General features: G+C 38.0%; 1 protein-coding gene across 1 annotated transcript; it reads left to right on the top strand.

Moving 5' to 3' along the window:
- Positions 1–1,182: 1,182 nt before the first annotated feature.
- On the top strand, positions 1,183–26,364 carry cenpe (centromere protein E). Its single transcript, XM_036557727.1, is given in 60 exon segments — positions 1,183–1,296; positions 1,718–1,830; positions 1,956–2,045; positions 2,139–2,257; positions 2,379–2,498; positions 2,590–2,671; positions 2,798–2,865; positions 2,959–3,033; positions 3,178–3,229; positions 3,546–3,633; positions 4,080–4,209; positions 4,303–4,422; positions 4,542–4,694; positions 4,780–4,927; positions 5,021–5,111; positions 5,756–6,041; positions 6,338–6,385; positions 6,475–6,684; positions 7,150–7,224; positions 7,367–7,435; positions 7,733–7,864; positions 7,976–7,997; positions 8,000–8,152; positions 8,262–8,407; positions 9,208–9,501; positions 9,627–9,845; positions 10,193–10,348; positions 10,554–10,766; positions 11,169–11,279; positions 11,360–11,443; positions 12,122–12,415; positions 12,604–12,825; positions 12,906–12,986; positions 13,147–13,230; positions 13,613–13,771; positions 13,953–14,171; positions 14,258–14,467; positions 15,307–15,486; positions 15,595–15,816; positions 16,514–16,726; positions 16,842–17,054; positions 17,161–17,382; positions 17,497–17,646; positions 17,863–17,955; positions 18,973–19,056; positions 19,163–19,279; positions 19,391–19,612; positions 19,748–19,903; positions 20,613–20,693; positions 20,823–20,888; positions 21,083–21,271; positions 21,473–21,688; positions 21,958–22,164; positions 22,281–22,484; positions 22,728–22,874; positions 23,295–23,407; positions 23,594–23,691; positions 23,779–23,890; positions 24,363–24,628; positions 26,152–26,364. Coding segments are annotated over 60 exon segments (8,688 nt in total). The 5' UTR covers positions 1,183–1,240; the 3' UTR covers positions 26,277–26,364.
- The last annotated feature ends 874 nt before the right edge of the window (positions 26,365–27,238 follow it).

The raw sequence follows: 27,238 nt of genomic DNA, 5'->3' as shown, positions 1-27,238 counted from the left end.
AGCTTTTTGGTTTGAATAGTGATATCAAATACTGCATTGCTGACTAAAAGGAAGTGTCTGTCTTTTTGTCTGTATGTTTACATGTTTACAGTATTAATCTGTTACTTAAAAAACTGAAAATATAACCTACCTTTAGTGAATTCAGTTATTGTTCTGTTATAATGCACCATATGGATCTCCAGTGGTATTTTGAGGTTTATTTAAGCAGGCAAGAAAAAGAAAATAATCATTTTTGAGGTTCTGGATGGTTGTGATGAGATTGACAGTGAATGTTGAGAGTATAGAGTAAATGCTTGTGCTTTATCATAGAGTTACATTTTGGTATGCTGAGTGGCCATGATCAGATAAGCTTATACCAGCCTAGCTAGGACATCCTTATTCTTTTTAATGGAATGGTCTGTCTATTTATTTATTTATTTAAACAGAAGAGGTATTTTTGTGTTGTGACTAAATTAGTATCAACATAACTACACCAAACAATAAACAAGAGAAAACTCTGGAAACTTTTTTTTTTGGGTAAAAGCTGCCTATTCCTTTAAAAGACCATTCTGTAAAAAGCTGTAAATGTGTATTGATTGTGCAAATAATATTAACATATGAACCATCTTTTTAAATTATGTAATAGGTGTCATGATCATGATTTCAAATAAATATTTTGCTAGAAATGCTTTGGTCTTGTGAATTTAAGAATCTCAAATGTATTTGAATTTATCACAGTTAGTCTGTTACAGGAATGCCCAAACTGGGGCCAGTGTTGGCCCATGAGGCCATTTTATTTGCCGTGCCAGAAAACTACTGTAACCCCACTCTCATAAGAGAAAAAACATATTTGTATACTTTATAGAACTTATTAAACTGTTAAATATTTTACTAAATTTACTAAATACTAAAGGTATAGTGTAATGTTATAAAGACAGATTTTGTTACAGTTAATTTTAATAGTAACGGCATTCAAAATATTTTATTTTATTATTTGTATCTATTTATAACTTTGAATTGTTATTTTTTATCTATTAATACTAAGTACAGGACTTTTATTTAGATAAGCCGTCCCTGACGGGCGCATGGCAGAATGGAGGCTTAGGATTGGACGGCCGCTTCATGACGTCCGCCAATCAGATTCCGCATCAAATTTTAAACCTCAACTAGCAGCAGTTTGAATACAACAGCCGCATCGGACTGACCGGACTAACAGTAACGGCGCTTAGTTATTTGAGCCGTAAACGGGTATGAGGCGAAAATGAGTGAGGAGTCTGCAGTTAAAGTTTGCGTTAGGGTTCGACCCCTTATTAAACGGTAAGAAAAATACTTGTATCGTAGTGTACATATATATATAGCTGTATTTTAAGTTCATTTTCTAGCTTTTCTCTTCCTGTGACCACTAATTGTTAGCGAGCTTAAACGTTAACCTAGCTGGCATTCCGTTACGGGTTGTTCAGTACAGATCGAAGGATGGATTAATGTTAGATATCTTTCAGTAAATTCACGTTAAATAATCAGATTATGTCTGCTGTAATGTTACTATGTCGATGGCCACATTTTAACATACGAAGTTAAAGGAGTTTGCGCTGCTTAGCTGACTAGTTAGATAACTCGTAGTGGAGTAACGTTAGCCAGGTAGCTAGGTTAGTTAGTGAAATAAAACGTGTCAAAGTCATAGCATTGTGAATTTTCTCAGTAAGTCACGGTATGAAGTGTTGTGGGGATGTTATCGTAGGGAAGAGGCGGCGGCAGAGAATGCAGAGCCTGTACAGTTGTACTGGAAAGCTGACCAACAAGCCATACATCAGATTGACGATGATGGCAACCTCACCAAAAGTTTTGGCTTTGGTAAGTAACGTTAACTCAACTAAGCTAACACTCTGGCAAATGTTGCCGTGGTTCATTAAGCCTGGCTGTATTCATGAGTTCAACAGGGAGTAAAATACGTTTTCTTTACCTTCAAAAATCTTCAGACCGCGTTTTTAGTGCAGAGGAGTCCACCAGTCAACTCTATCAAGACATAGCCAAACCCCTCGTCGTGTCGACCGTGGAAGGATACAATGGTAAAAGATTACAGCAAGACAACGAGCAATACTACAGAACATTACAGCATGCTTTGTATCTTTAGCTGTGTTTTGTCCTTGTCTTCCAACTAGGAACCATATTTGCCTATGGTCAGACTTCTTCTGGAAAGACTTTTACAATGATGGGCAGTGACCACACCCCTGGGGTTATACCACTCGCCATGTCCGATGTCTTTCAAACCATCAAAAATGTAAGATATAAAGCTGGTGTGGGTCAATACACCTGTAATTTTAACCCAGCGCTAAGGTTAATCTGTGCCTCTAACAAGGTCCACAAGCTTTGCTGTAATCACTTTCTGTCAATCTGTCTAGTGTCCAAAGAAAGAGTTCCTCCTGCGAGTGAGCTACATGGAGATTTATAATGAAACGGTAACAGATCTGCTGTGTGATAGTTGGAAAAGAAAACCGCTGGAAATCCGTGAAGGAAACTATGTGAGTATTGTAATCCGTATATTTGTAGCTATAGTGTGTACATGGGAAGACCTTTTATGGTTTTTTAATTCATTGTTGTGCATACCCTCAGAAAAATGTCTATGTGGCCGACTTGACGGAGGAGCTGGTGACGTCTCCAGAGCAAGCCCTGGGCTGGATCCGGAAAGGAGAAAGTAATGCACACTCTTGCCGTCCCACTTGACTCTATGCTTTGATTGTCATTTTTTATTGCAGAACTAACTCGTGTGTTGCTCTTATGGTCCACTCTTACAATCATTTTTTTATTCTTATTCGTTTAGAAAACAGGCATTATGGGAAGACCAAAATGAACCAGCGGAGCAGTCGCTCTCACACGATTTTCCGCATGGTGAGTGGTCTGATTAATACGAACGACTTTGGTCCTTACTGTTCTGGTGTGAGTTTATGAAAAAGTAAAAAAAAATAATTTTTTTTTCTTCAGATATTGGAGAGCAGAGAGAGAAGTGACCCCATGTCTGGTGAAAATGCAGATGGAGCTATCATTGTGTCACATTTGGTGCGTTATTATCCTGAACAACCTTCTATAGACATGCTGTGTAGATGCTGAAGGCATATCATATATAGAAACACTTGCCTGTACTCCAATCCATCTCCAATTTTCCAGTCTACTTAATATTAATGTTTGTGTTTCTACTATTAGAACTTGGTGGATCTTGCTGGTGCTGAACGAGCCAGTCAGACAGGAGCCGAGGGTAAGTCCAATCCCCCTAAAAAGCTTAATCGCACAAAGTTATTACATGAAATGGTTTCGGATACAGTGCCTGGTGCCAGAGATATTGTTTTGCAGTAGTTTTAAGATAAGCTAAAAATTATCTGAGATGGCTGAAAACGTCAGCATTTACATAGAAAAGCTCAAAACTCAAAGTAAAATTTCCCTTAATCACCTATGCCTATGGTGATTCACTAATCAAAAGCCAAAGCTTTTACTTTACAAACATATCGGACGATTAGCTTAAAATCTTTGATTTACATGCCAAGTTTTGCTTGTTTTTTAATTGTGTATTACAGGAGCCCGTTTTAAAGAGGGATGCAATATCAACCGCAGTCTGTTCACCTTGGGACAAGTCATCAAGAAACTGTCTGATGAGAGCCAGAAGTACGAATCAGAAGCTCTGTCTTCTCTTTCTCTCACTCTCTTTCCTTTTCTGTTCTTCTCGCACCTCAGATCGGATGCCTTTCGAAGACCTGCTAGTGCATTCATTTAAATGTTCTAAGCAGTAGCTAACTGCTCTTACTTTAAGTCAAACTTGCATAAGGCACCTGTAACCAGTTTGACAACATATCTGTGCCCATGGGAGACCTAAGGGTAGATTTGAGACTTAATTTGTCATAATTTAGTAATTGCTCCACTGAATCTGTGGACACTTGAGAAAGGATGACTGTTTGAAATGGTCTAGTTTCTGGAGTAAAGAGTAGCTTTTAGGATCCTCTAGTCTGTATTCTTTAGATAGCAAGGGCAGTGAGAATTGACAAGCAGGTTTCCAAATAAAGTCCGTAACTGACCAAGACAGTATGATTTGCATTTTTCGTTTTCTCCCGCAGGGGTTTCACAAATTATAGGGACAGCAAACTAACCCGAATCCTCCAAAATTCTCTGGGTGGCAATGCCAAAACGGTCATCATCTGCACTATCACCCCTGCCACTGTAGATGAAACCTTAAGCACTTTACAGGTAGATGTTACCTGCTCACTTATTGTTTGTGTCGATTTAGTCTTTTGTGGATGTTATTTCAGTATTTTGGTTCTTGCCTCTTCCCAAACTTAGTTTGCTAGCGCAGCAAAGCGTATGAAGAATGACCCCCATGTTACGGAGGTCTCGGATGACGGTGCACTTTTAAGAAGATATCGCAATGAGATTGTGGACCTCAAGCGACGTCTTCAGGAGGTAAGTAAAATCAATCCTAGATCTCTCCACTAAATCACATGTATTATTTTAGCTTTAGCTTCAGCTTTACTATGTACATCTGTACTGCTTTAGACATTTTATTTATCCTCCCTTTTTAGGTTTCCTCGGTCACCCAGACAACTGTGACTGAGAAGGAAACACTGTGCCAGCTCCTACAAGAGAAGGATCAGCTCCAGAGGGAGCAAGCAGATAGAATAAGGAACTTGACGAAGTTATTAGTAACAGCATCAAATGTGGTCCAGGTTCAGAAGGTAACAGCTTTAGATAATTTCTCTGTGTTAATTTTTATTCTCAATGACATCGATCACTCATATTTTGGGTTCTTTGTATCTGAAGATTCCCAAGAGAAGGATGACATGGGGTGGGAAGCTCCTAAGATCTGCCCAGGCAGTGGCTGAAGATCATGGATCTGCTGACTTGAGCTTTGCTGAGCCCTTTTTCAAAAAGAGGAGAGCTGATATAACTGTAAATGAAGAAGGAGAAGGTAGAAAAAAAGATAGCAGTTGTTGAACAATTAAATAATCATTTGTTTATTTTCACCACTAAGTTAATTTGATGCTCTTCTTGTGCCTTGAAGACTTGGATGACTTTTACAGTATCGCAGAAGATACCTCCATTGACATTGAGATGAACCAGAGCAACATCACAATGCGTAGCTCTGCAGAGGGGTGAGATAACTTTATGGTTTTTAAATGCTGTGAGTTAGTCTCCTGCTACAGCAGTTTTAAAAATGTTTATTGTTAAATAAAAATATTTCCTGGTGATTTTTATATTTATGTGTTGTTTTTTGTTTTTTTTTCTGAGATTTACATTTTTGTATTTTAAACATTTTAATCATACAGTGCTTTTATTAAATACTACACAGATGAGCTTGGCTAATAAAATACCTGATACTCCTTTAATAAAATAATCCACAAAAGTCATAGCTTTTTGTAATTGTATGAAAAGCTCAGTTGTTAACTGTATGTATTGCAGAAGTCCCATCCCCTCCCTGCCCATTTTACTCTGATAGGATGCCTCCAGATCACTTGCTTTGACTATTATCACCTGTGCCTATGACAGTAAATGAGATGCTCTGAGGAGACCAAAGGGTATATTGGTAGAATAGTGAAAAATATTGATTTACTCTCAGATTTTCAGTTTAGCTGTTTCGATGTTATACTTCATTTACCATTTTTGGCCTCTTGGATCTCTTATCCCAGCTTTGATTAAGCAGTGTTGGTGGTCGTGGTGTATACTGGCTCACCAAAAGAAGAGAAGTAACATTTTGCTTTTGCTTTTTCTATCCCTCTCTCTTGTCACCTCTCCTCAGCATTTGCCCTGACTCACCCCAGCTAATGTTTAGATTGGAGTGTTTGGAGCGTCAGGTAGAGACAGAGGCTCGAGAAAAACAAAAAGCTGAAGAAAAGAGTTTGGCTCTGGAGCAGAAGATGGAGGAGATTGAGAAGCAACTACAAACACTGGAACAACAGTTAGAGAATGAAGTTCAGGAGAAACAAAAAGCTGAGGAGAAGTGTTCTGCACTGGAGCTAAGGGTTATAGAGCTGGAGAAGCCTTCAGACCAGGAGAAGACAGACAGTGCTTGTGAAAATTGTAAGGTAGGGGAAGCTTATTTTCCTCTCAGTTTCATTGTGGAGCTTGGATCACAACTTCAGTGGGTTTTAGACAGTATGTGTCTAAGATGTATCTGATCTGTGTCTTGTTCTGTAGCTGTAAAAAGGGAAGTGTAAAGATGTCACTGTGGCACTTTACTATTTACTGGGTGTAGCAGTTTTATATTTTGGTGTGTGTGTGTGTGTGGTGTGTTTGTTTTTTTTTTTTTTTTAGTCCAAACAGATCAAATGAAATGGAATTGCTTTTTTAATCTTTCCATTTTCTTTCTAAACATTACCAGTACATTGGGGAAACCATTCAGCTATGTGAGACTCTGAGCTTTGAGAGGGTGAGTGCACCATTTTCAGTGGCTTGGTCCAGAATAATTCTAAACCTGGATTTGCTTTTATTTATTTTATTGTTTGTTTGTTTTTACAGGAAACCATAGCTACAGAGCGGGACATGCTAAAACACACCCTTGAGCTACTGACTGAGGATATTGAGAGACTAAAACAAGACAATGAGACACTTCTCAAAGACAAAGAGGCACTGCAGAAAGACAAAGAGACTCTCCTGAGAGACATTGAAGAGAGGAAGGATGCTGAAGAGTTTGAGAAACTGGAGGAGGAGAGCAAAAAAGATTATGAGGTTCATTGTTATTTCTCTTTTTAAGGCCAGCTGTTTTTTATATATATAAAGTATAAGCTTTGTTGTCTATATATAAAATTATAATCTGCAGTTCTCAAGCAATTTATAGGAAGATGTAAAGAAAAATTTGAGCAAAATTTTGATGTTGAAGGGAGCTATAGATAAGTCCTTAAGAAAATGGTCTGAGAAATGTTACGGCTCAAATCACTATAAAAAAAGAAAATTTGTGATAAATTACCATTGGTTTACATTTTGGTGTCTAGTTTATTATATTTAAATTATTAATTATTACTGAGTAACAATTGGCGTCTGACAGATGATTTCAAACTTTTGAACAATTGTGTGTATATCTACGTTCAGTCTTTGACTTGATTTGACTTGAATGATTAACTCACTTCTAATGCATTGTGTTATCTAATTACATTTATTTAATTTTAAAAACCTAATATTTTTTTAATATTTCAGAGAGAGTTAGAGGTTGAAATCTCTGCACTGAAAAAGGCCTCAACAAATGCTGAAGATCTGGTCCAAAAGCTTAAGGTATACTCCCTTTTATGTTTACTTTTAGGTTGATAGAACATACACATTCTCAACCCTTGATTGTTTAACTGTACATTTATGTAATTGGAATGTTCCTTATATATTCCATTCATAGAATTTTTTGCTTTGTTTTTCTTCATAGGCTGATCTAGAGGAAATGTCAGTGGAGCTGAAAAAGAAAGAAGACTTGGTGACTGAGTTGCAGACTATGGTATGTTTAGATGCTTGTTAAAACCTAGTCACTTAGTGATAGAGTAATTTGTGTGGATTCTCTGTTTATCATTTAGATTGCAAGTTAATCACTAAGCTGATTCAGTGGGAGCATACATTTTAATGAGTAAAAAGTAAGAGTGACTGCCCTAATGTGGAGATTTTGTGACAGATTGCCTGAAGCCTGGACAAATTTACATATTTTGACTTAATAGAAAATATGCAGCATGTAGCTTGAAACTTAAGTTATTTGTGTTGGGATTTTATGTAACGTGGATTACATAAACTTGTCCTGCAGAGTGGCAAGGATCTTGTTCAAGAGGTAACACGACTGCGGCGTTCATTAGATGACGCAGAGGGCCTCAGTTTGGAGACCAAAAAGGAGTGGGCTTTCCTACGCACTGAAAATCTGTCCCTGAAAGAGAGAGATGTAAGTGTCTTCTGCTCTTTAAAGACCAGCCTTTCTTCGGTAAGATTGTTTTTGGGCAGATATGTTTTTGTATTCATTTATATTAATTTGGTTACATTTCCCACACTTCAGGCAACTTTGACTGCACAATATGACCAATGGAAAATGAGGTAAAAGCTTTGCAGAGCCAGCTTGAAAAGGAGAAATCTCGTTTCAAGAAAATGCAGGCTGATCTACAGAAAGAGCTGCTTGGGGCTTTTGATGAGAACACAAAGCTGACTGCTCTTCTGGATGGAAAGGTTCCCAAAAGTAGGTCTTGATACTTCTTCACTGAACATCATACTCCACAAACATTGTTTGCTGTATGTTGGGATAAAATCTTTATTGATGCTTAAGTTTTGCTTTTCTTCAAACTTAGATGTTTTGGATAACTTGACGTTGGAAAAAACAGTTGCCGAATTAAAGAAGGAGCTTGAGAAGGGGCAAGAGAAAGAGAAAGCTCTCCAAAGTGAAATGGAGGAGATGAAGGCTCTTCCTGCCAAAGTGGATGATTTGTTAAGACAGGTGAGAACCATGCATGTAGATAAAAGGGATGCAGATTACAAAAAAACTGAGTTGGGAAACTTACTCAAAAAGTGATCCATTACAAATTGCTAATTGCTCCTCAGAGTGTAATGGGAATACTTATTTCATCTCACTAGTCATTACTGTAGGGAAAATTTTCCTTTTCAGTCATTTATTTAGGGGGAAAAAAAACAAAGTATACATTGTTTAAAAGGTGTTTCACTATACCTGCCTTTTGAAAAAGAGACAGTTATGGTGATTAAAATAACAAATGGCTGATGCTGTTTGAAAGCTGAGAATTAAGCTGCTAGAAACAGTCTAGAAAAAGCTGGAGAATGAATGTGTAAAGCTAACAGAGCTGTTCCTGAACAAAAATGAAGTGAGTCAGTTTAGATGAGCTTGGGTCTTTCTTTCAGCATGAGGGTCTTTATCTTTATCCTCTGTTAGTTTCATATTAGCATAAGATGCTTTGACACATTGCTCAAGTTATGTAATTTATGTTTGAATGCATCAGGCGTAATTAATGTTCTCTCAGATATGAGTAACGAAATACCATTCTCATGAAGTCAGTTACTAATGTGATTATAGGAATTTAAATTGTAATGTTGCACTCTTTTCACAGGAAAAACTAATCACATTACTGTAATGTCATTTTGTACCGTCACCTCCAACACAGACAAATGTCTTTTACCCTGAACCTAGCTAGGGTGTTACTGTATTGGTGCAAAACAAAGGGGGGCCCTCACATTACTTTTCAAATGTTCTACATTGCTCAGTTTTTGTGAATTGTCCACTCCTAGGTGTGTGAGCTCAACAGAGAACTCTACTCTGCGCAAGAAGAGAGGGACAGTCTCATCTCTGCTCAGGCCTCCTCCACTGTGGAATATCACAGACTTAAAGAAGAGGCAGAAAAAGCACAGGAAGAAATTGTGAAAATGAGGAGTGTTTTGGCTAATGCAGAAATCAAGGAAGCTCAACTGAGCCAGCAGCACAAGGAGATCACAGAGCAGCTTGCAGTGGTCCAAACGGATCTGGAACGCGTATCCGAGGAAAATGTCAGTCTTCTCCATGCCGTGGAGGAAGCTAATGAGAAGGTTAGTTTGTTTCAATTGATTTGTTATTCTTAGTGGGTTTTTTTTGTTTGTTTGTTTTTTTTATAAAGACCTTGTAAGTATGTTAGGTTTCCTGCTTAAATGAGGTCTCAAACATCTTTCCATAGTCCGTGCAGCTGGCTGAGGAACTTGAATCTCTTCGTTGTGAAAGAGATGATCTGTCTGAGCAAGCCAAAGATGCTCAGAATTGCCATCAGGAGCTGCAGAATCTTCGCTTAGTTGTTGTCTCCACAACTGAAGAGAGAGACCAACTTCAGGAGACGCTCCAGGGTCTGAATGAGGAGAGAGATCAACTTAAGAGAGACATGGAAGAAAATGTGGAGATGGTATGTTACTAAAAAAGTGCAGTTGTTTCAATTTCAGCATAATTTTTCAGATATTCCTGTGCAAGACATTAAGACTTAGCATTCAGCTATGTTGAGATACACTGAAGAACACAAGGTTTTGTATTATGAGCCATAAAAATGCTTTGTACGCTTTTTACAGGATGTAAGATTATGAATTTAAATTATTTATTTATGATAAATGTTCCTCAAAAATGCTTAGTCACTTCTAGTTGTTAAAAGGCGGGGAAGATAAATTCATATTTTTATCTGAGTTTTATTTGTGAAAAGGATTTTATTCATGATTTTTATTTCAGTAATTATTGTTTTTAAATATTTTGCAAATGTAGATGATTGAAAATCAAGAAGAGTTAAGAACTGCTCTGGAGAAGATAAAAGTGCAGCAGGACCAGATACTTCAGCTAGAAGCGCAGACAGCTCAGCTTGAATCCAAGCTCTCAAATTCAGATGGTACTGAGAGCAGTCTTGAGGATCTGCAAAATCAGGTACTTTTGAGTCTTATTAATTGTTTGTAACTTGTCATTACTGGCACTGAATTATGGTTACAGTTTAAAAATTGAACAAGTAAATCTAAAATATCTACCACAACATAATAGAGGTTGAAATATCAGTTTGTCCTTTTTCGGATCACCTACTGGTATGATCTTAATGCACATGAATGTCGTGAACCCATAACGTCTTGCTTACCAGGTGAAGCAGTTAAAGGAGGAACTCCAGTGTGCCTGTGCAGAGAGGGACAATATTTTGTCTGAGAAGCGTCTTAATAACCTAGAAGAGTTGGAGAGGATGCAGGCTAATATCACCTCTCTAGCAGAAGAGAGAGACCAGCTTCAAGAGATATTGCAAGGACTAAGAGAGGAGAAGACCCAGCTGAAGAGAGAAATGGAAGAAAAAGATGAGATGGTGAGGAATTTTTGTACAAAATGCTGCAGGTTTTCTAGCCTTTGGTGGATTCTGTTGGCTTACAAATGTTATTTATTTTTTGAGTTACTAAATGGTGTTAATTGTTTCAAAGAAATAGATCCCATTTGTGAGCCATGTGGAACCTCAAAGTCTAATTTAGTCCCCTGGCAATTTTTGAGAACTTGTATAGAAGTAGTGGTCATTTTATTTACATATAAGTATCTAGCTTGTTTGGTAGAGGAGGGTATGTTACAATATTTTTTCTGAGGACAAAGTTGTATGTAATAAGGCAACTATCAGTAAAAACAAACCCCCAATACAGTGATATTAGTGATGGCAATAAGGGTTGATCTTATTTTGATGTGTTTATGAGAATAGTTACGAAGTGGGCTTCTTTTTCAGATCATCTGCCTCCAGGCAGAGGTAAATAAGGAGCAGCTTACCAGTTCTGAGCATCAACTCTCCAACTTGTCCTTCAGTATTACTGAAAAGAAAGAGGCTCAACTTCAGCAGGTGTGTGAAGTTTATTATTGTTACGAATTTTGGGTCCTAATTTGGAACAAACAGTAACACTGTCTTCCCTTGCCTTTTAGATACAGGATCTCAAAAAGGAGTCTGAAGAACTGGCACAAGAGAATGCTCAGCTTAGAAGAGAACTTCAAGACGTGTCTGAGAAGGTGAGGATCTTATGTGTTTAGGGGAAGGGTTTAAATCTCATAGTTAAATGTTTAGTTTGTTGAACTGTCTAATGGGTTTTGAAATTCTGCAATATTATAGAAGCAGTCGTTAGACCATTCAAATAATCACAATTAATTGCATTGTATTGTGTAGTTATCGCACTTTATCACATTTATCTTATTTGAAGCAGTGCATTTTGTTAAAACTCCTATAAATGGACCAAATGAGCTTCAACAGTGTGTGTTATTGTTTATTGCTTTCATTCATACAGCTTGTACAAATTCTTGTTACAACACAGGCTCTCTACAGGAACTATAATGTTCCAATTTGCTATTCCTTTTGTTAGTTTGCTGCTTGTTGGTTTATCCATAGGTCTTCCGTGAGCACTGTACAGTGTAGTGTGCTGAAGATGTTGAAGGCTTTGCTTAAAAAAAAAAAAAGTTTAAAAGCTGTATTTGAACAAAAGAGCTACAATCATGGATACTCTCACAGGAACATACAAGGCACAAGCTGCTGAGCTTCATCCTGAACTGTTTACAGATGGATAGAAGGGTTAAACTAGAAAAATATGTTAATGGGATATTACTGTGCTGACATGTATAATTTGTTACATGTATCTTTGACAGCCATACATTTCTTTTGTAATCAGCTTCACATCATCACTTTTTAATTCATAGGTGAATGAGCTCACTGAAGCACTTAATACTGTGCAAGAGGAGCGGGGTAGTGTTTTCACAGCTCAGACCACCTTGAATGAAGAAAATAAGAGCCTTAAGGAAGAGATTGAAAGGACCCGAGAGGAGCTTCTCAAAATGGAGAATGAGCTGGTTGACTCACAGCTGAAGGAAGCTCAGCTAAGCCAGCAGCTCACAGAAAACACTGAGCAGCTTGCAAAGCTCCAGGGAGAATTGGAACAGTTTTCCATGGAAAATAACAAATTGCATTCTTCTTTGGAGGAGGCCAACCTGAAAGTGAGTTTCTTAAATTGCGAGGGCCTGTATGTGCATATAATTTTGTCACACTCATAAATTGCATGCCAGTTTTGTAGTAGTAACCTAATAATTTATAAGTCTTAAAAATACTGGGTACAGAGTAAAGCCATTCATTAAAAACAGTGACTTCTGATTGAAGTGGATGCGTATCTGTGTTTCTTCTGCAGTCAGCACAGTTTGGTGAGGAACTCGATTCTCTTCGTTGTGAAAGAGAACAACTTCTGTCTGAGAAGATGAATGAAGCTCATTATAACCCAGAGGAAGTTGAGAGCCTTCGTAAAACTGTTATCTCGATAACTGAGGAAAGAAACCAGCTTCAGGAGATTCTTCAGGGTCTGAGAGAAGAGCATAACCAGTTAAAGAAGGAACTGGATGAGAGCAATGACATGGTATGTGAAAGGTTTAATTGCTGAAAACATTCAGATTAGTATTTAGTGAAACCTGAGAATGACACAAGACTTTTCCTCAGCTCATCCAGGCCCAAGTGAAGCACAGTGAACTCACTTCAGACCAAGCAACAACTTGTGTACAAGATGAACTTCTTCAGCAAGTATGTATAAAATACCAAACTCCATAATAATATTGAGTGATGAATTTAACATTAAATTCATTGTTTGTGGAGGTGTGTGTATTTTTTATTTATTTATTTTTTTAAACCTAAGTTAATGTTACTGTTTGCTTATTATCTCTCTGTTAATCTCCATCCACAGACGCAGCAGCTGCAAGAGCGACTACAAGCACTGACTGAGGAGAACGAGCAAATGAAACTGGATCTTCAGGAGAACGTGGAGATGGTAATACTTATATAAAATGTTGGAATATTCAGAGCCAGGCCTTAAACTCGGATCTTAACAGAACCTTTACGTCACTGTAAAACCGCAACGGAGAAAAACAAAGTATTTTAACAGGAATTAATTTTTGACTACAGCTGAAATAAAACATTTCCATACACCAATGCTTCTTTAACATTAATATACAACTTTGACCTTTAATGAAGGACAGATTATTTTAAATTTAATGATAGACATGCTATAGAAATGTTTAATGTTCACTCCAAATCTCTGTCCTTGAACTAGGCTGTTGAGAGGAACACTGAACGAGCACCAGCACTGCCGTTGTAAGAGTGGTGCTTCACATGTATGACTGTGTCCTTTTAATATTTTTAAATTGATGTAGATGATTGAAAATCAAGGAGAGTTGAGAGCAGCGCTGGATAATGTGAAAGCACTGCAAGACAAAGTACATGACCTAGAATCACAGAGGGATCAACTTGAGTCCAGACTCTCCAATTCTGATTGCTGTGAGCAAGGCAAACCTGAGGATCTGAAAATGCAGGTATTTACATATTGTGATGCAATGAGTGGAAACCAATAAATTATTGTAACTGTTAAATAGAAAAGTCACAAAAATATTTAACATCATTTTTTTGTTAATTTGATCTTGACTAATGTTAACTTTGTACATAGTTTGGTCATAGCGTCCAGAGATTTAGCACTTTCTCTTCTTTAACCCCCAGATTAAGCAGCTGAGTGAAGAACTCAAAGTTGTTTATGATGAAAAAGACAGTCTTCAATCTGAGAACGCAAAAATTAAGCTAGATGCTGCAGAACTGGAGAGGGTGCAGGCCAGCATCACCTCTCTTACTGAGGAAAGAGATCAACTCCTGGATGTACTGCAGGAACTGCGAGAAGAGAAGAGTCAACTAAAGAATGACCTTGAAGAGAAGGACGACATGGTGAGAACCAGCGTATCATTTTTCAAAACTTTTCTTTAAACTAGAACCGGCATGCATGCTTAATGGCGACATTGATGTGTTCTCAGATAATGCAGTTGAGAGAGTCAACCAGCGCAGAGAGGGACCAACCTCTGTGTCCGAGAACCAAAGATAATATGGAGGACACTGCACTGGAGATGATTCAGGCCAATTTCGCTTCCCTCACTGAAGAGAGAGACCAGCTCCTGGAGATACTGCAAGGTCTGAGAGAGGAAAAGAACCAGATGAAGACTGACCTGGAGGAGAAAGATGGGGTGGTAAGACTGAGCTTTTTGTCTCTTCTTGAGCCTGTGTACACTTGTCATGCTAAGTGTCTCAGACAGCTAGAAATCTGATTTTTCCATTAGTATTGCTTTACCTGCATTACATCCAAATCGGAGAATCTCTCTTTTGGAATCTACTGCACTGATGCCGCTTTGTTGTATGCATTTATTAGCGATGCAATAATTCGCACAATTCCTCATTTAATTGAATTAAATTAAATTTAAGTAATTCATTTGTTTAATTGAATTCAGTACGATACAGTGGTGTCTTGATTAGAGACATTTTTTGATATGGCAAAAGTAAGGACTAGTTTCCACTTTCAGTTTATTAGAGCATTCAGCATTTATAAAATTACAATATTTGAAACAAAAGCTGTATTTTAGTGTCGTAAGCTAACATGTTAGCCTCAATACAGTTCAGTACAGTGCCATATGAAGAATTGTTTTATCCTTAGCATTTATGCATTATAAGAAATAATGGGAGGAAAAAAAATCCAGTTTGTTCATAGTATAAAATGTGACAAAAGCTGTTGCATAGTTGGTCATCCCCCCCCCCCTTCATGATTGTCACTAACAATATAGTCCCATTTGAGTAGAATAAAGATGATATACTTGGATTGAAGAAATGGATATTAAGGGCATAACAGTTTTGATACACATGAAGTGGCTAAGTATATGCTCCTTTAGTTAACCCCATCATTTCATATTGCATATGTAACAGTTTGTCTTTCCTTATTACACAACAGTGCCACCCATCTGGCAGGATGAAGCACAATGCACGTCTTTTAAACAATGTTACATATTCATAAGTAATTCTAAAGTTTCTGTTGCAGTTGATGCAATTGAGAGAGGAGCTCCAATTTACTAGTGCTGAGAAGGACCATCTACTGATGGATAACAAGGCAGAGTTGGAGGCATGTCAAGTAAGCATCCTTTCTCTGACTGAAGAGAAAGACCAGATCAGAGACGAGAATAAACAGCTGAAGATGGAGCTAGAGGACAAGAATGAGATGGTAAAACCTGAATGTCGTAATTTGTTGTGACTGTCATTTTCTTGCCTTTTTTTGTATATGTGCATCTGCATAAATGTTTTATTTTTGTTTTTCTGTTTCCCATTGCAGATGATGCAGTTAAGAGAAGAACTTCAGTCTTTAACTGCTGAGAAAGACCATCTTCTCTCAGAGAAATCCAAAGACAGTCTTACCAGTCTGGGTGAGATCGAGCAGGTTCAAGCAGAAATTGCCTCCATCGCTGAGGAGAGGGATCAGCTTCTGGAAATACTGCAGGGTCTGAGAGAGGACAAGATCCAACTGAGAGCAGAACTTGAGGAGAAAAATGACATAGTAAGATGAAATCATGTTTGCTTTTTCCCCAGTCCTCGATCTTTGAGGTCAAAGCACAGCATTGGGCAGGTGCCAGTATAAATATCACAATTGCCTAACCTTGTATCACAATGTTAAATTAAAAAAAAAAAAGCAACATGCTTATAGCTAAGCATGATACATATACAATGTACATGTACAATGATAGTTTTAAAAAAGTCCACATGTTGATGCTCACTATATGTAAAATTGTCATATGCCAACTTGCTGTTAGGACTAGAGGTGAGAACTCGGTGCAGTGTAGCTGTGAAACTAAACATATATTAAAGCAGGAAATATACCAGTTATTTCTTAAACTTTGAATTTTATATTTATACAATATTATAACAGTACTTAATGTGCAGGTCTGTACTTAAGCAGTTCTGTCCCCTTATCCATAGCTACGATGATAACTTCAAGTAACATCCTAATGGATAGTCTTGTGTCAAATTTAGCTTCAAGCTAACAGTTTATACTCCACAGTTCCAGTCTACATTTGAATCCTGTGCTAAAACTGACTTTCAGGGAGTATATTTATACTGTGTGTTTTCCAACTGTATAGTCCTTCTTTAAACCTTTCAGCTTAGATGAATTCTGAGCCGCCAAGCTGGTTGTTGTGTAGGGTGCATTTACTATGGTTTTGGACACTCTAATTTTGAACTTTATCTCCTTATTGCAGATGCTGCAGCTGAAGGAAGAAGTCCAGAGTATTACTGCTGAAAAAGATTGTCTTTTGGCTGAAAATGCTAAAAGCAACATGCAGAAGATGGAGAGACTTCAAGCAAGCATTTTGTCTTTAACTGAAGAGAGAGATCAGCTCCTGGATGTATTGCAGGGGCTAAAGGAGGATAAGAACCAGCTCAGTACAGACTTGCAAAAGAAGGATGAGTTGGTAAGACCCATTAATTTTTCTTCATCTTATTTTCCCCCATTCTTGATATGTGTATCTGTAAAAGTGAAGAATTGAAATGAAAGCCCAAAAATCTATCTGTCTGTTGTTACTGCAGATGATGCAGCTGAAAGAAGAAGTCCAGAGTGCAGCTGCTGAAAAGGATCGTCTCTTGGTTGAAAACACTGAAAGCACCATGCAGGAGCTGGGGAGACTTCAAACAAGTGTTCTGTCTTTGACTGAAGAGAGAGATCAGCTCCTGGATGTGATGCAGGGACTAAGGGAGGACAATAACCAGCTGAAGAAAGATCTTGAGGAGAAGGCTGACATGGTAAGAATAGTGCACATATAACCCAGCATCTCTCACTTTCACACAGATATGTTGGAAGCACAGAAGTGAACCCTAACTTTAAATTGTTGCATTCTTCCTGCTGCAGATGATGCAGCTGAAGGAAGACGTCCGGCGTGCCTCTGTTCAGAAGGATCTTCTTTTGGCTGAAAGTGCTAAAAGCGACCTGGATAACATGCAGGAGATGGAGAGACTTCAGACAAGCATCATCTCTCTAACTGAAGAGAGAGACCAGCTCCTGGAAGTAATACAGGGCATAAGGGAGGAGAAGAACCAGCTTAAGGTAGACCTGGAGAAGAAGGATGAGATGGTAAGGGACTTTGAACACTATTAGTAATGAGTTTGTGCTTTTACTTCAGTTCTTAGCCTGCTAAATAAGCTGTGGTTGTTTCACAAAACAAATGTTTTCCTGTGTTGCTTTCAGATACAGCAGTTGAAGCAAAATCAGGCCACTGAGAGAGACCATTTACTGATGAAGGATGCTTCATGCAGTGTCTCTGACAGCTCTGGTTTATCTTCTAATATTAATGAGGAAGGAGATCACCTCCAGGAGCTCCTGCAAGGAGTTAGAGAGGTAGAGCATTACATCAAACATCTGAGCAATATTCAATAGTAAAATAAAGCAAACTTAGTTTTCTAACACGAATTTCAGAAGCCACTGTAATGTAAGTTAACTCTGAAACTAAACAAGCCATTAAATGTTTTGTGGTTCTGAATAATGGTGGTATGTTGTGGAGAGGTGATTACATTGTTGCATTGTTTTACTAAAAAAAATATTTCTCCTGTGTAGCTCATCCAAGTCCAAGGCGAGTTAAAGCAACAGAAACGCCACAGTGCAGAACAGCTGACCCCTGCAGAGACTGGAGAAGCTGAGCTTCAACAGGTCAGTGAAATTTAATCTTTAAGTTGCAACTGATTAATTAGTGAATGTATGCCCTTTATTCAGCTGTAATGAAGTAACTGCTGGTTAAGGTTTAAAAGGAAGCCATTTTAAAAGTAGAATACATTGAGCAAAGTCTGCCAGTTTATTTAATGATATTTCTGGTGCTAATGTTAATGGGAAGAATGGATTATTAATAAAATGGTCAAATGTTGCACTTCCATCCTTGAAATCAACTGACTTTGCAGGTGCTATTGAGTTGGTCACATAACACGTACAGTATTCTGCAGTGACAACCCTTTTATTTAATTTCCCATCAAAACTACAGTAAAAAAAACAAGTATTTCATTTTTCTGGACATATTTCTGAGGAGATTAGATATCCACTTGCATACAGAATGGCAAAGAAAAATACTTGTAGTTTCCAAATCTGGAGCTCAGAGAAATATTATAGGACTGTCACGATCAGATAAACAGTACTTAAAGCTTATATGTCAAACACAAGACCTGTGGACCAGATGAGGCCTGTGACACAATCATAACTGGCCTGAGGAATTATTTTAATTTTTTCTTAATATTAGCCTGTTTCATTATAACCTATACTACAATCTCCAGCATACACTGCAATGTAATGTGTGCTCCCACACCCATCCCCCAACAACAATCTATGGGACAGTGATTACTCCTCAATTCTACCACACCAGTATCTCACTAAACAGACTAGCTGCATTTTAGCTGCAGTTCAACCAGTATAAACACTCAGGTCAGCAACTCAGAAACTGATCCCAAGAATTAATGAACTTGCAAACAAAGAAAAGGTTGCCAGGGTCTAGTTCAAGCAAATAGGTAGGTTTAAAAGACCTACCTCCCAGACTTTTGTTTTTTTTTTTTAATTAATTTATTTTTTTAATATTTCAAGTTTAATGTAATACTCCTACAAGTACCTTTTATAAGTATATTTTGGATAAACAATGGCTAGTTTGGGATAAAGCAAATATTCTTAAATGTTCTATTGTATCAGATGCTGGTCCTCAAGGAGGAAATTGAGTCTTTGAGGAATGAGAGGACAGTGCTCAGAAAAGATCTTCAGGAAGCTGCTGAAATGGTAAGATCCTTGAATGAGTTGGGTCAGTGATTCAATTACAAGCTAATAGTTTGTTGCATCAAGGTTAGTAACAATTGAGTAAACCTGTTTATTGCTTGTGTTCCAGTCAAAAGTCTATCAGGAATTGCTCCATTCCACCAAAGAGGAGCTGAAGCAGCAGCAGAAAGAGAATGTTGACTTGAAGACCCAGAGTGCTGAAAAGGAGTCTCAGCTTAATCAGCAGGTAAGTGCTGTGTCAGCTTTTTGTGCCATTGCATCATAGACTATAATAACTATAACAATCCAAATTTCATCTGTATGTTTATTATATTGTTCGCTTTTGCTTCCTCTTTAGCTGTCCCATTTGAGTGAAGATCTTTTGTCTTTGAGAGGCTCAAAAGATCAACTTCTGGCAGAGAAAACCTCTGAAAGTCAGGATCTCAACAAAGAACTGCAGAATCTTCGAACACACATTACCTCTCTTGAGGAAGATAAAGAGAAACTTGATGAAATGCTTAAGCGTACCAGAGAAGAGAGCATTAAACTGAGTGGTGATCTCAAGGAGAGTGAGGAAAAGGTAAGGAACAATGTGTTTGATTCTCTAGACGAATCACTTTTCTGTATGTAAGTGACGAGCAAAATTTTTGTTTACAATTTATGAAAAAGCTTACCCCCACAACTTTCCCGTTTCCTACCTGGGGCATGTTTGCAGATACACCAGTTGACTGAAGAGCTAGAATGTCTTGGTGGCATCAAAGACCAGCTCCTGAATGAAAAGACACATGCAGACCAGCTCCAGGAGGTCCTCAATGGGGTCAGAGAAGAGCGTGACCAACTGAGGAGAGAACTGGAAGAAAAAATGGAAGAGGTGAAATTATTTATTTCAGCTAGTTAGTTAGATAGAGTAGCTGTTTTTTAAGCGAAGCCTCTTGGTATTCTGAATGAGGCAGCATATTTGTAACCAGTAGCTTTTAGAGGCATTTAGCGTTTCAGATGCCTGGTTATTATTTCCACTGCTGTGAACAATTTTGAGTCTAAGATTCTCTAGAGTGGAGCATTTTGTATCAACCCACTCTGAATTACTTTTACATCTTAACCATTTAATTAGAAATTTAGGAAAAATAAGTGCACTTTCCCTTAAAGGTGAGATACTATAATACTATAGGTGACTGTTTGTTTCTTTTTCTTTCTTTTTTTTTTTTTATGAATGTACAAATACATTTTAATGCACAAATTCATATGCATGAATTTGCTCATTTTTTTTAAAAACAAAAATCTAGCCTACAATGATTTTATTTATTTATTTTTTTTTATTGTAAAGACACTTGAATAAACAAATAAGATTTCTGGAATCTCAGTTTGTTTAATCAAGAAAACACAATTCAGTGTTAAAACATTTTTCAGGTAATTTTACTCTAGCTATTAGCAATAACTATAGCTGTTAGCAATATATTAAGAAATGTTTCTGTAATATCATTTAGCATAAGGTTAAGAATGAACATTCAAAATTTTCATAAATGCATGTAATTTTTTTTTTTTTTCCCTAAAAATTTTTATAATCCTTTTTTCCCCCACAGCTGACATGCATAGAGGAGAAAGTTCAAGGACTAGAGAAACAGAAAATGGTGCTTGAATCTGATGTCAGTTCTTTGAGCCAGGTAGGTGTGGTCAATTATTTATTTATTTATTTATTTATTTATTTATTTATTATTTTTTTATTTAAGTGTTTTTTTCCCTTTTTGTCTCTTCATGAGGTAAATGCGATAATTTCTAATGTGAATTAACAGGTCAATATTGCACAGAGAACACTGAAGTTTGTTTCTGAGACTGAAGCCTCTAATGAGAAGCTTAAGGTGAGCAGTTACTTTTTTACCTTGAGTAAAATCTTAAGCATGGTCCTGTAATTCTCTTCTTTCTGCTGAGATCCTGTTTTTACTCACTTGATGTATCAACATGTGAAAGTGTTTTCAAGTTGCAATATGGCTTTTTTCAAGTAATGCTACAGCACTGGATAATAAATAAGTTTTAAAATCCCTCTCCAACAAAGGCTGCCTTCTTGAAGCTCCAGAGAATCATTGACCGTCCAACACCCAAAGATCCTCTGGCAGATGACAATAGCAAAGAATGGGCCTTGTTCTATCAACTGCTGGCATTTGTTCCAATGTCTCATAGAGCTGTATATGGTAATCTTGCAGCGAAGACAACCCAACTTGGTGACATCCTTGGGAAAACTGGGGTAAGCTGCTTCAGCATGGCACTTTTCATACCTTGTCTATTACGGGGAGGGGGCTGGTGGGGTTGGGGAGGTATACACAAAACAAAATGTCAAGTTAGGAATATTTTTGTTTGCTATAGCAACGAGTTTTGGAGTTTTGAAAATGTCAGTCTTTTTTCACATGGCCAAGGAATTGACAGTAATCAACGTTCCTTTCTGTAGGAAACCATAAAGAGACTAGCACAGCGCCACAAGGCTCACTTTGTGACTCAAGTCCAGCGTGATGTGGCATCCTTTGAGGAGAGAAGGCTGCAGGATTTGCTTATTCGGCGAGCTCAGGCTCCTTCGCAAGCCCTCCATGTAGTCCAGGAGGACTTGCAGGAGATTTGGGACCAGCGACTTCTGGAGTTGTTGGAAAAACGCAAGCAATACCTGCAGGTCAGTATACCATGTTTCTATTTATTTATTTATTTATTTTAGCAGGATGGATTGAGTGTGCAATCTTAACAGTGAAACACCTTTTGAAAAGAACTCAACACATCTTGCTGCTACTCATAAACATGATCTCCACCAGGTGAAAAGTTGAAACAAGTACAAATGAGTCTCTGCTGCAAACTGCTGGGACTTCTGGGAAAATGTTTGTGCTTCAAATGGTTTGTCTGTATACATTGTTGAATATTGAGGAACTTTTTTCCTATCGTTGTTAGAATATGAACAGCATTCTGGAGGTCCTTGAAGATGGTGTAGCCAAGCATGCAGTCACTCTCTCAGAGGAACGTCAGGCACGGGCTAGCGCCTGTGAGGAGAGCAGAGCATTGGCCAGAACTGCAGACGCTGCAACTATATTGCGTTTTTTCGAGCGAGAACTTGTACGACGTACAACTTTGACTGATCGTCAGAGAGTACTCCGCAAAGTAAGCCCCAGCCCTTGATTCACTTTGTCTATTTGGTAGACGAATTGAAACAATAGTCACTGAAATGTTCATCTGAGTTATCACATGTGCTGATTAAGAAACTTCTTGCCTTGTAGCGCCTGTTGGACACGTATGAGTCTACAGTCACTGTCCTAAAGCCCTTGGAGTCTGAGTCGGAGCAAAGGCTGAGGGAGGAGCAGCGAGAGAACCTGGCACTGCTTCCAGCTCAGAACAGTGACAGACCTAAGACTGAGGCTGACCTACTGCAAGACAAACAGCGCCTCTCCTTTCAGTTACAACAGGCTGAAAAACAGATGGAGGTAATGGCACTATGAGTGTTTGTTTTAAATGTGTTTAAATGAGTGTTTAGTTATAGCTGGTGCAAAAAAGGTCAGTTGCCTGTCTGTGATTATTCCAAAACCATTACTCAAGTTAAAATATTTAGTCTAGCTTCCATTAAGGTTTAATGTTATTATAAAAGGAAAAACCCATTGCTTCTACAAGACATCATTTGGTTCGCATCAGTCAACTCATTTCTAAGCATATTAATTGTGCCTCTTCAGGTGATTCAAAGGAGAATGGAGGAGTTGAAGGTCCAGGCAGATGCATCCAACCAAAAACATCTTGCCATGCTTCAAGAGCTAAGTTCAGATTTAAAAGCAAAAGAGGGCCTCATCCAGAACCTTCAAGCAAAACTGAAAGAGACAGAGGTAGGCAAGGTTCGACACTAGAAATTGGCACTGACCAAGCAGTCAGCAATGCTGGTCTGATATTTTTGTCAATGCATGAACATTCATAAAATCTAGAAATTGGGACTTCATCCTGGATTACCATTACAGAGAAATGTAACTTGTTTGTAGAGAGTTAAAAATGCAGTTAAAGGTTTATAACAGTGGCCTAACATCACCTAAATCTTCTGCTCTTTCACAGTACAGTAAATCATCAAATTCAAAATATGTCAGTGATGCCAGTGTATATATTTTTTAAACAGTTATCTTCTAATACTGATAATTCCAATATCATTATCCATCCCTACTTTTTAGGGCACAGATATTTGAGGTGCCTTTTCCTTATAGACCTAGTTTTGCAGTTTTATTAAAGCTTACTTTTATTTTTCTTCCCCCATCCAGGCCCTTGCAAAGACAAAGATGCCACCTACCGCTGCTGAAATGGAGGCCATGAAAGACAAACTGGTGAAGATGGAGCTGGACCACATTGCCGTTACTACTGGTCATGAAAAAGAGTAAGAGCCCTTTGTCTTTTTTTTTTTATGGCAGACCTTTACGTCTCCAGCAACACAAGCACTGAACTGTTGGAGAGCATCTGATAGACTGCTAATGTAGAAATAAATGGTAGAAGCTTAGATGTCATGGTCCATCATTATAGTGAAGTGGACAGGCAGCTGACTTTTTTGGCTCTTGTTTTCTAGAATAGCGCAGTTATCCTCGGTGTTGGAGCACAGAGAAGAGGTCATTCGGAAGCTGAAAGAAAACCTCAGGAAAACCCAACAGGAGGAAGAGCATTCATGTAAGGATGTTTCACTGACTTAGTGATTTAATGTGGCAGTCCTTTTTAACCAGCTAATGGTAAATTTTATTCTTTTATTTTGCACAGTTGTGGAGGGTGAGCAGTCTCATCCTAAGGCAGGCTCCCAGTCCAAAACTCTTGCATCTCTTAAAGAGAAAAAAATTGAGGAGCTGGAGAAGAAAAATGCACACTTTGAAAGGTAACATTTGGTCAACAATGTTGGGAAGGTTATTTCAAATATTTATTCTGGTGCAGATTACTGATTTACCTGTAAAATATGTTATTGTAACCTATAGTAAAGTAATGTAATTTGATTACTTTTCATTACTTTCAACAAGATGACTTTAAGGCCAACAAGGAAAACTGTACTGTTGAAAAATAATATAGGTCTATATTTTGTCTGTGCTTTATGGGCTGTGTGTACATATACTTGAAAATGTCAGTAAATATTTTGGTAGACTACATCAGGTATGCATGTAAGGCATATGGATAAGAAATAAGACAGGGAAATAGTCACTTCTTTTTTATTTTTGCAATACATAACACTTGCATGCATTCCTTTAATACTGATGATAAATGTTAAGTGGTAAGAGTTAAAAGCTTCACTCATTCTAGTGTATATAGCCCAAGACTCTAAGTACCCTGAAATAATGAGTCTCTCTGATGTCTAGCCTTGTGACCAAGCAACAAGAGGAAATCAGTAAATGGAAGAACAGGGCTTACAAGCTGAGGGAAAGCAAGAAAGAAGCTCCACAGTCCCCACGCACTCCATCCAAGCGGCAGCCTCCACTGACTGAAAGTGAAGTGAACTCCCCCAAGAGAGCGTTCATTGACTCTCCAAAAAGCAAGTTCTTTGATGTCCGCTCTGGAGCAGAGCCCTTGTCTCTCAAGTGCCCTAAGCAGTTCTTCGATAACTCTGGCCTTGGGACCATGCCCGGTACGTAGCTGCATGAGATTTGTGTGGTTCTCTGTTTTTGTGGCCCTGAAATTGGGGACTGGAGCTGTTTGCGGATTAGTCAGTGTGCATTTTTCTTATTAGAAATCTCATGTGTACCAGCTGATGCATCTGTGGATTCTTCAGAAAGCGATGATGAGGGTAATACACCGTGCTCAATGATGTTTGTGGTGGTTTTGCACTAAAGCTTACTTGTCGCACTTGGGATTGGGACACATGGGGCACTAACTTTGTCTTAACATGAACTACAAGTTGGGTTACAATATGTATCAAACTCCTACACTGAAATGTCATAGCCACCGTCCCCTCTGGTTTAAATCCAGCACATGAAGGGCTTAATCACTTGCTGATTTGTTGACTCAGGTGTTGAAGTTCATTGTCCAGCTTGCCTTGGCCTTGATTTTCCAAAAACATTATGCCATGAAATAGGGATGCATCAATACAGGTATTGGGAATTGGCCCGATGCTGTGCTTTTTTACTCGTACTCATAAAATGCATTAATATCAACATCTGATACCATGTGACATAGCTTAGTGTACATTGCCATGCTAATGAACAAATGACTCAGTGAACGAGGGTCTGCATCTACAGCGATGAGTTGCTGACACCATGGCAGTCATACGCAACGTTGTTGGTCACTTTAAACATATTCCTGTCAGGAATACACTGTGTAGGAAGGGGTATTTAGCTGGTTGCGATCTGCAGCCTCACCACTAGATGCCAGAGTATGACACACTGCTCCTTTAATGGGGAATTTTGCTAATTCATATTTTCTGCATACTTTAATTGTTGGGATGTAAATGGTCAGCCATCATTCAGAATGTTTTCATATAAAATTGTGAGCTGTAGAGAAACTTGGATTTCTTTACAATGGTAGTAATAAGAATTAGGGGTTGTGATGTCAACAAAAAAATAAAATTGACTTCATTTACTATCCCAAATGACCAGTGAGCCTACACGTGTCTTCAGAGTTTCTATGTGTAGTGTTGGTAATGCTAAAATAGCAGTACATTTGAAAGAACAACTATATACATTTAGTCATAAAACATTGTCTGAGGCATGAAACAGTATTCATAATAATTTTAGCCAATTATATTTCTGTGAGGGAGCTTTGAAGTATTAAATGCTTCAGACATTGTTACTGTTACATTGATGTGAACATTTTGACGGGTACGTTTCTTTTGGATGATGCAGTTTGCAGCATACTGCTATGAATGACTCTTAAAAGTTTAATTATACAGACATTTTGAAAAACTAGTAGAATTCCCTTTTAATAATATATGGTGTGGGGGTGTGGGTGTGGGTGTGTGTGTATAGCGAACACCACTGAAGTACTGTAGTTTTAATACTAAAGTCAAAACTTTAAGTGTAACTGGTGCTTTTACTCATGATTTCAGTTCTTCAGCTGGTTATAAAGCCCATTATAAAATTTCCCTTTTCCTGCCCAGTAGTTGTTTTGTTAAAGAATGTTAATCTTATTTGCTTGTGTTCTGTGTTTTCTCAGATGCCGGCTCCAGTGCAGCTGTCAGCTCTAGCGGAGCAAACTCGGACAGTTGGTGGCATCTTCCAAACTCCTCACCACGCAAGGCTAATGCTAACATGGATACCAACGGCTGTCCAACACAGTGATCCATCTTCCTTGGTTTTTATGTTGTAATTATTTTAAATGTAATGTCTGTCCATAGTAAGTTCTCTCTTTTAATGTTTGTTTGACTTTTATTATGGAATAAACTGTGTTACTGATCTTAAAATTGATTGAATTTTACGTCACTAAATTGATGGTAATGTAAAATGTATTGGTCAGCTAATGATTACCAGTATTATAGATCTACTACATAGTTATTAATAATCTATCAAGTTAGGCACGGTCAGCAGCTTGGCAGTGGAAACGGTCTTGAGCTTCAGTTGGTAATTGTTAGGTGATAAAAGCTATACTGTGCTGAATTGCAGAGTGTGGAACGATTGTATTTGTCTAAAAAGCATTATGTAGTGAGCCAGTTCCTTCAAATACACAAACAAATGTCCTTAAGCTTTAAGGAAGTACACATTGTGGATTTAAATTAAGTAAATTTTATTAAGTTTCTTGTGTTACTTTTTCCTCAAATAGTTTGAAAAAGTAAGTCTTGGATCAGCAAACTTGCAGAGGAGGGAAAAGTAGCCTGAACTCAGTATTACTCAAATAAAAGTACTCTTTTGTGAAATAATGAAGTGAAAGTACATTTACAACTTAAGTTGAAGGCCAAAAGTACTGGTACTTCAAGTACTGAGTAACGTGTTAACTACAGGAGAACTTATTGGTACATCCAGCATCTATCATCACGAACTGAAGTGAAAATAAAATGATAAAGCCCAAAAGAATCAAAAGATGTGCAACCAAAGTAGCACAGGTGCTGTCAACAACCTGCTATAATGAAATTAAAGGAACACTGACCAGAATAAAGAACTTAAGTGGTTAAAACTTAACCACTGCAGTATCGGCTTCTGTAAACACACCTACTTGCCTCCTCCGGCTGTGCTGCAGGGGTCTCTAAAGCAGGGGACTCCAGTCTCACCTCAAACAGCTGGTGGGTGTGTTTGCAGGTTTCAATTCC

Source organism: Colossoma macropomum, unplaced genomic scaffold, assembly GCF_904425465.1.
Source record: "Colossoma macropomum unplaced genomic scaffold, Colossoma_macropomum, whole genome shotgun sequence".
Classification (NCBI taxonomy): domain Eukaryota; kingdom Metazoa; phylum Chordata; class Actinopteri; order Characiformes; family Serrasalmidae; genus Colossoma; species Colossoma macropomum.
The sequence above is the reverse complement of the archived record's forward strand: the minus strand, read 5'-3'. Positions and strand labels throughout refer to the sequence as shown.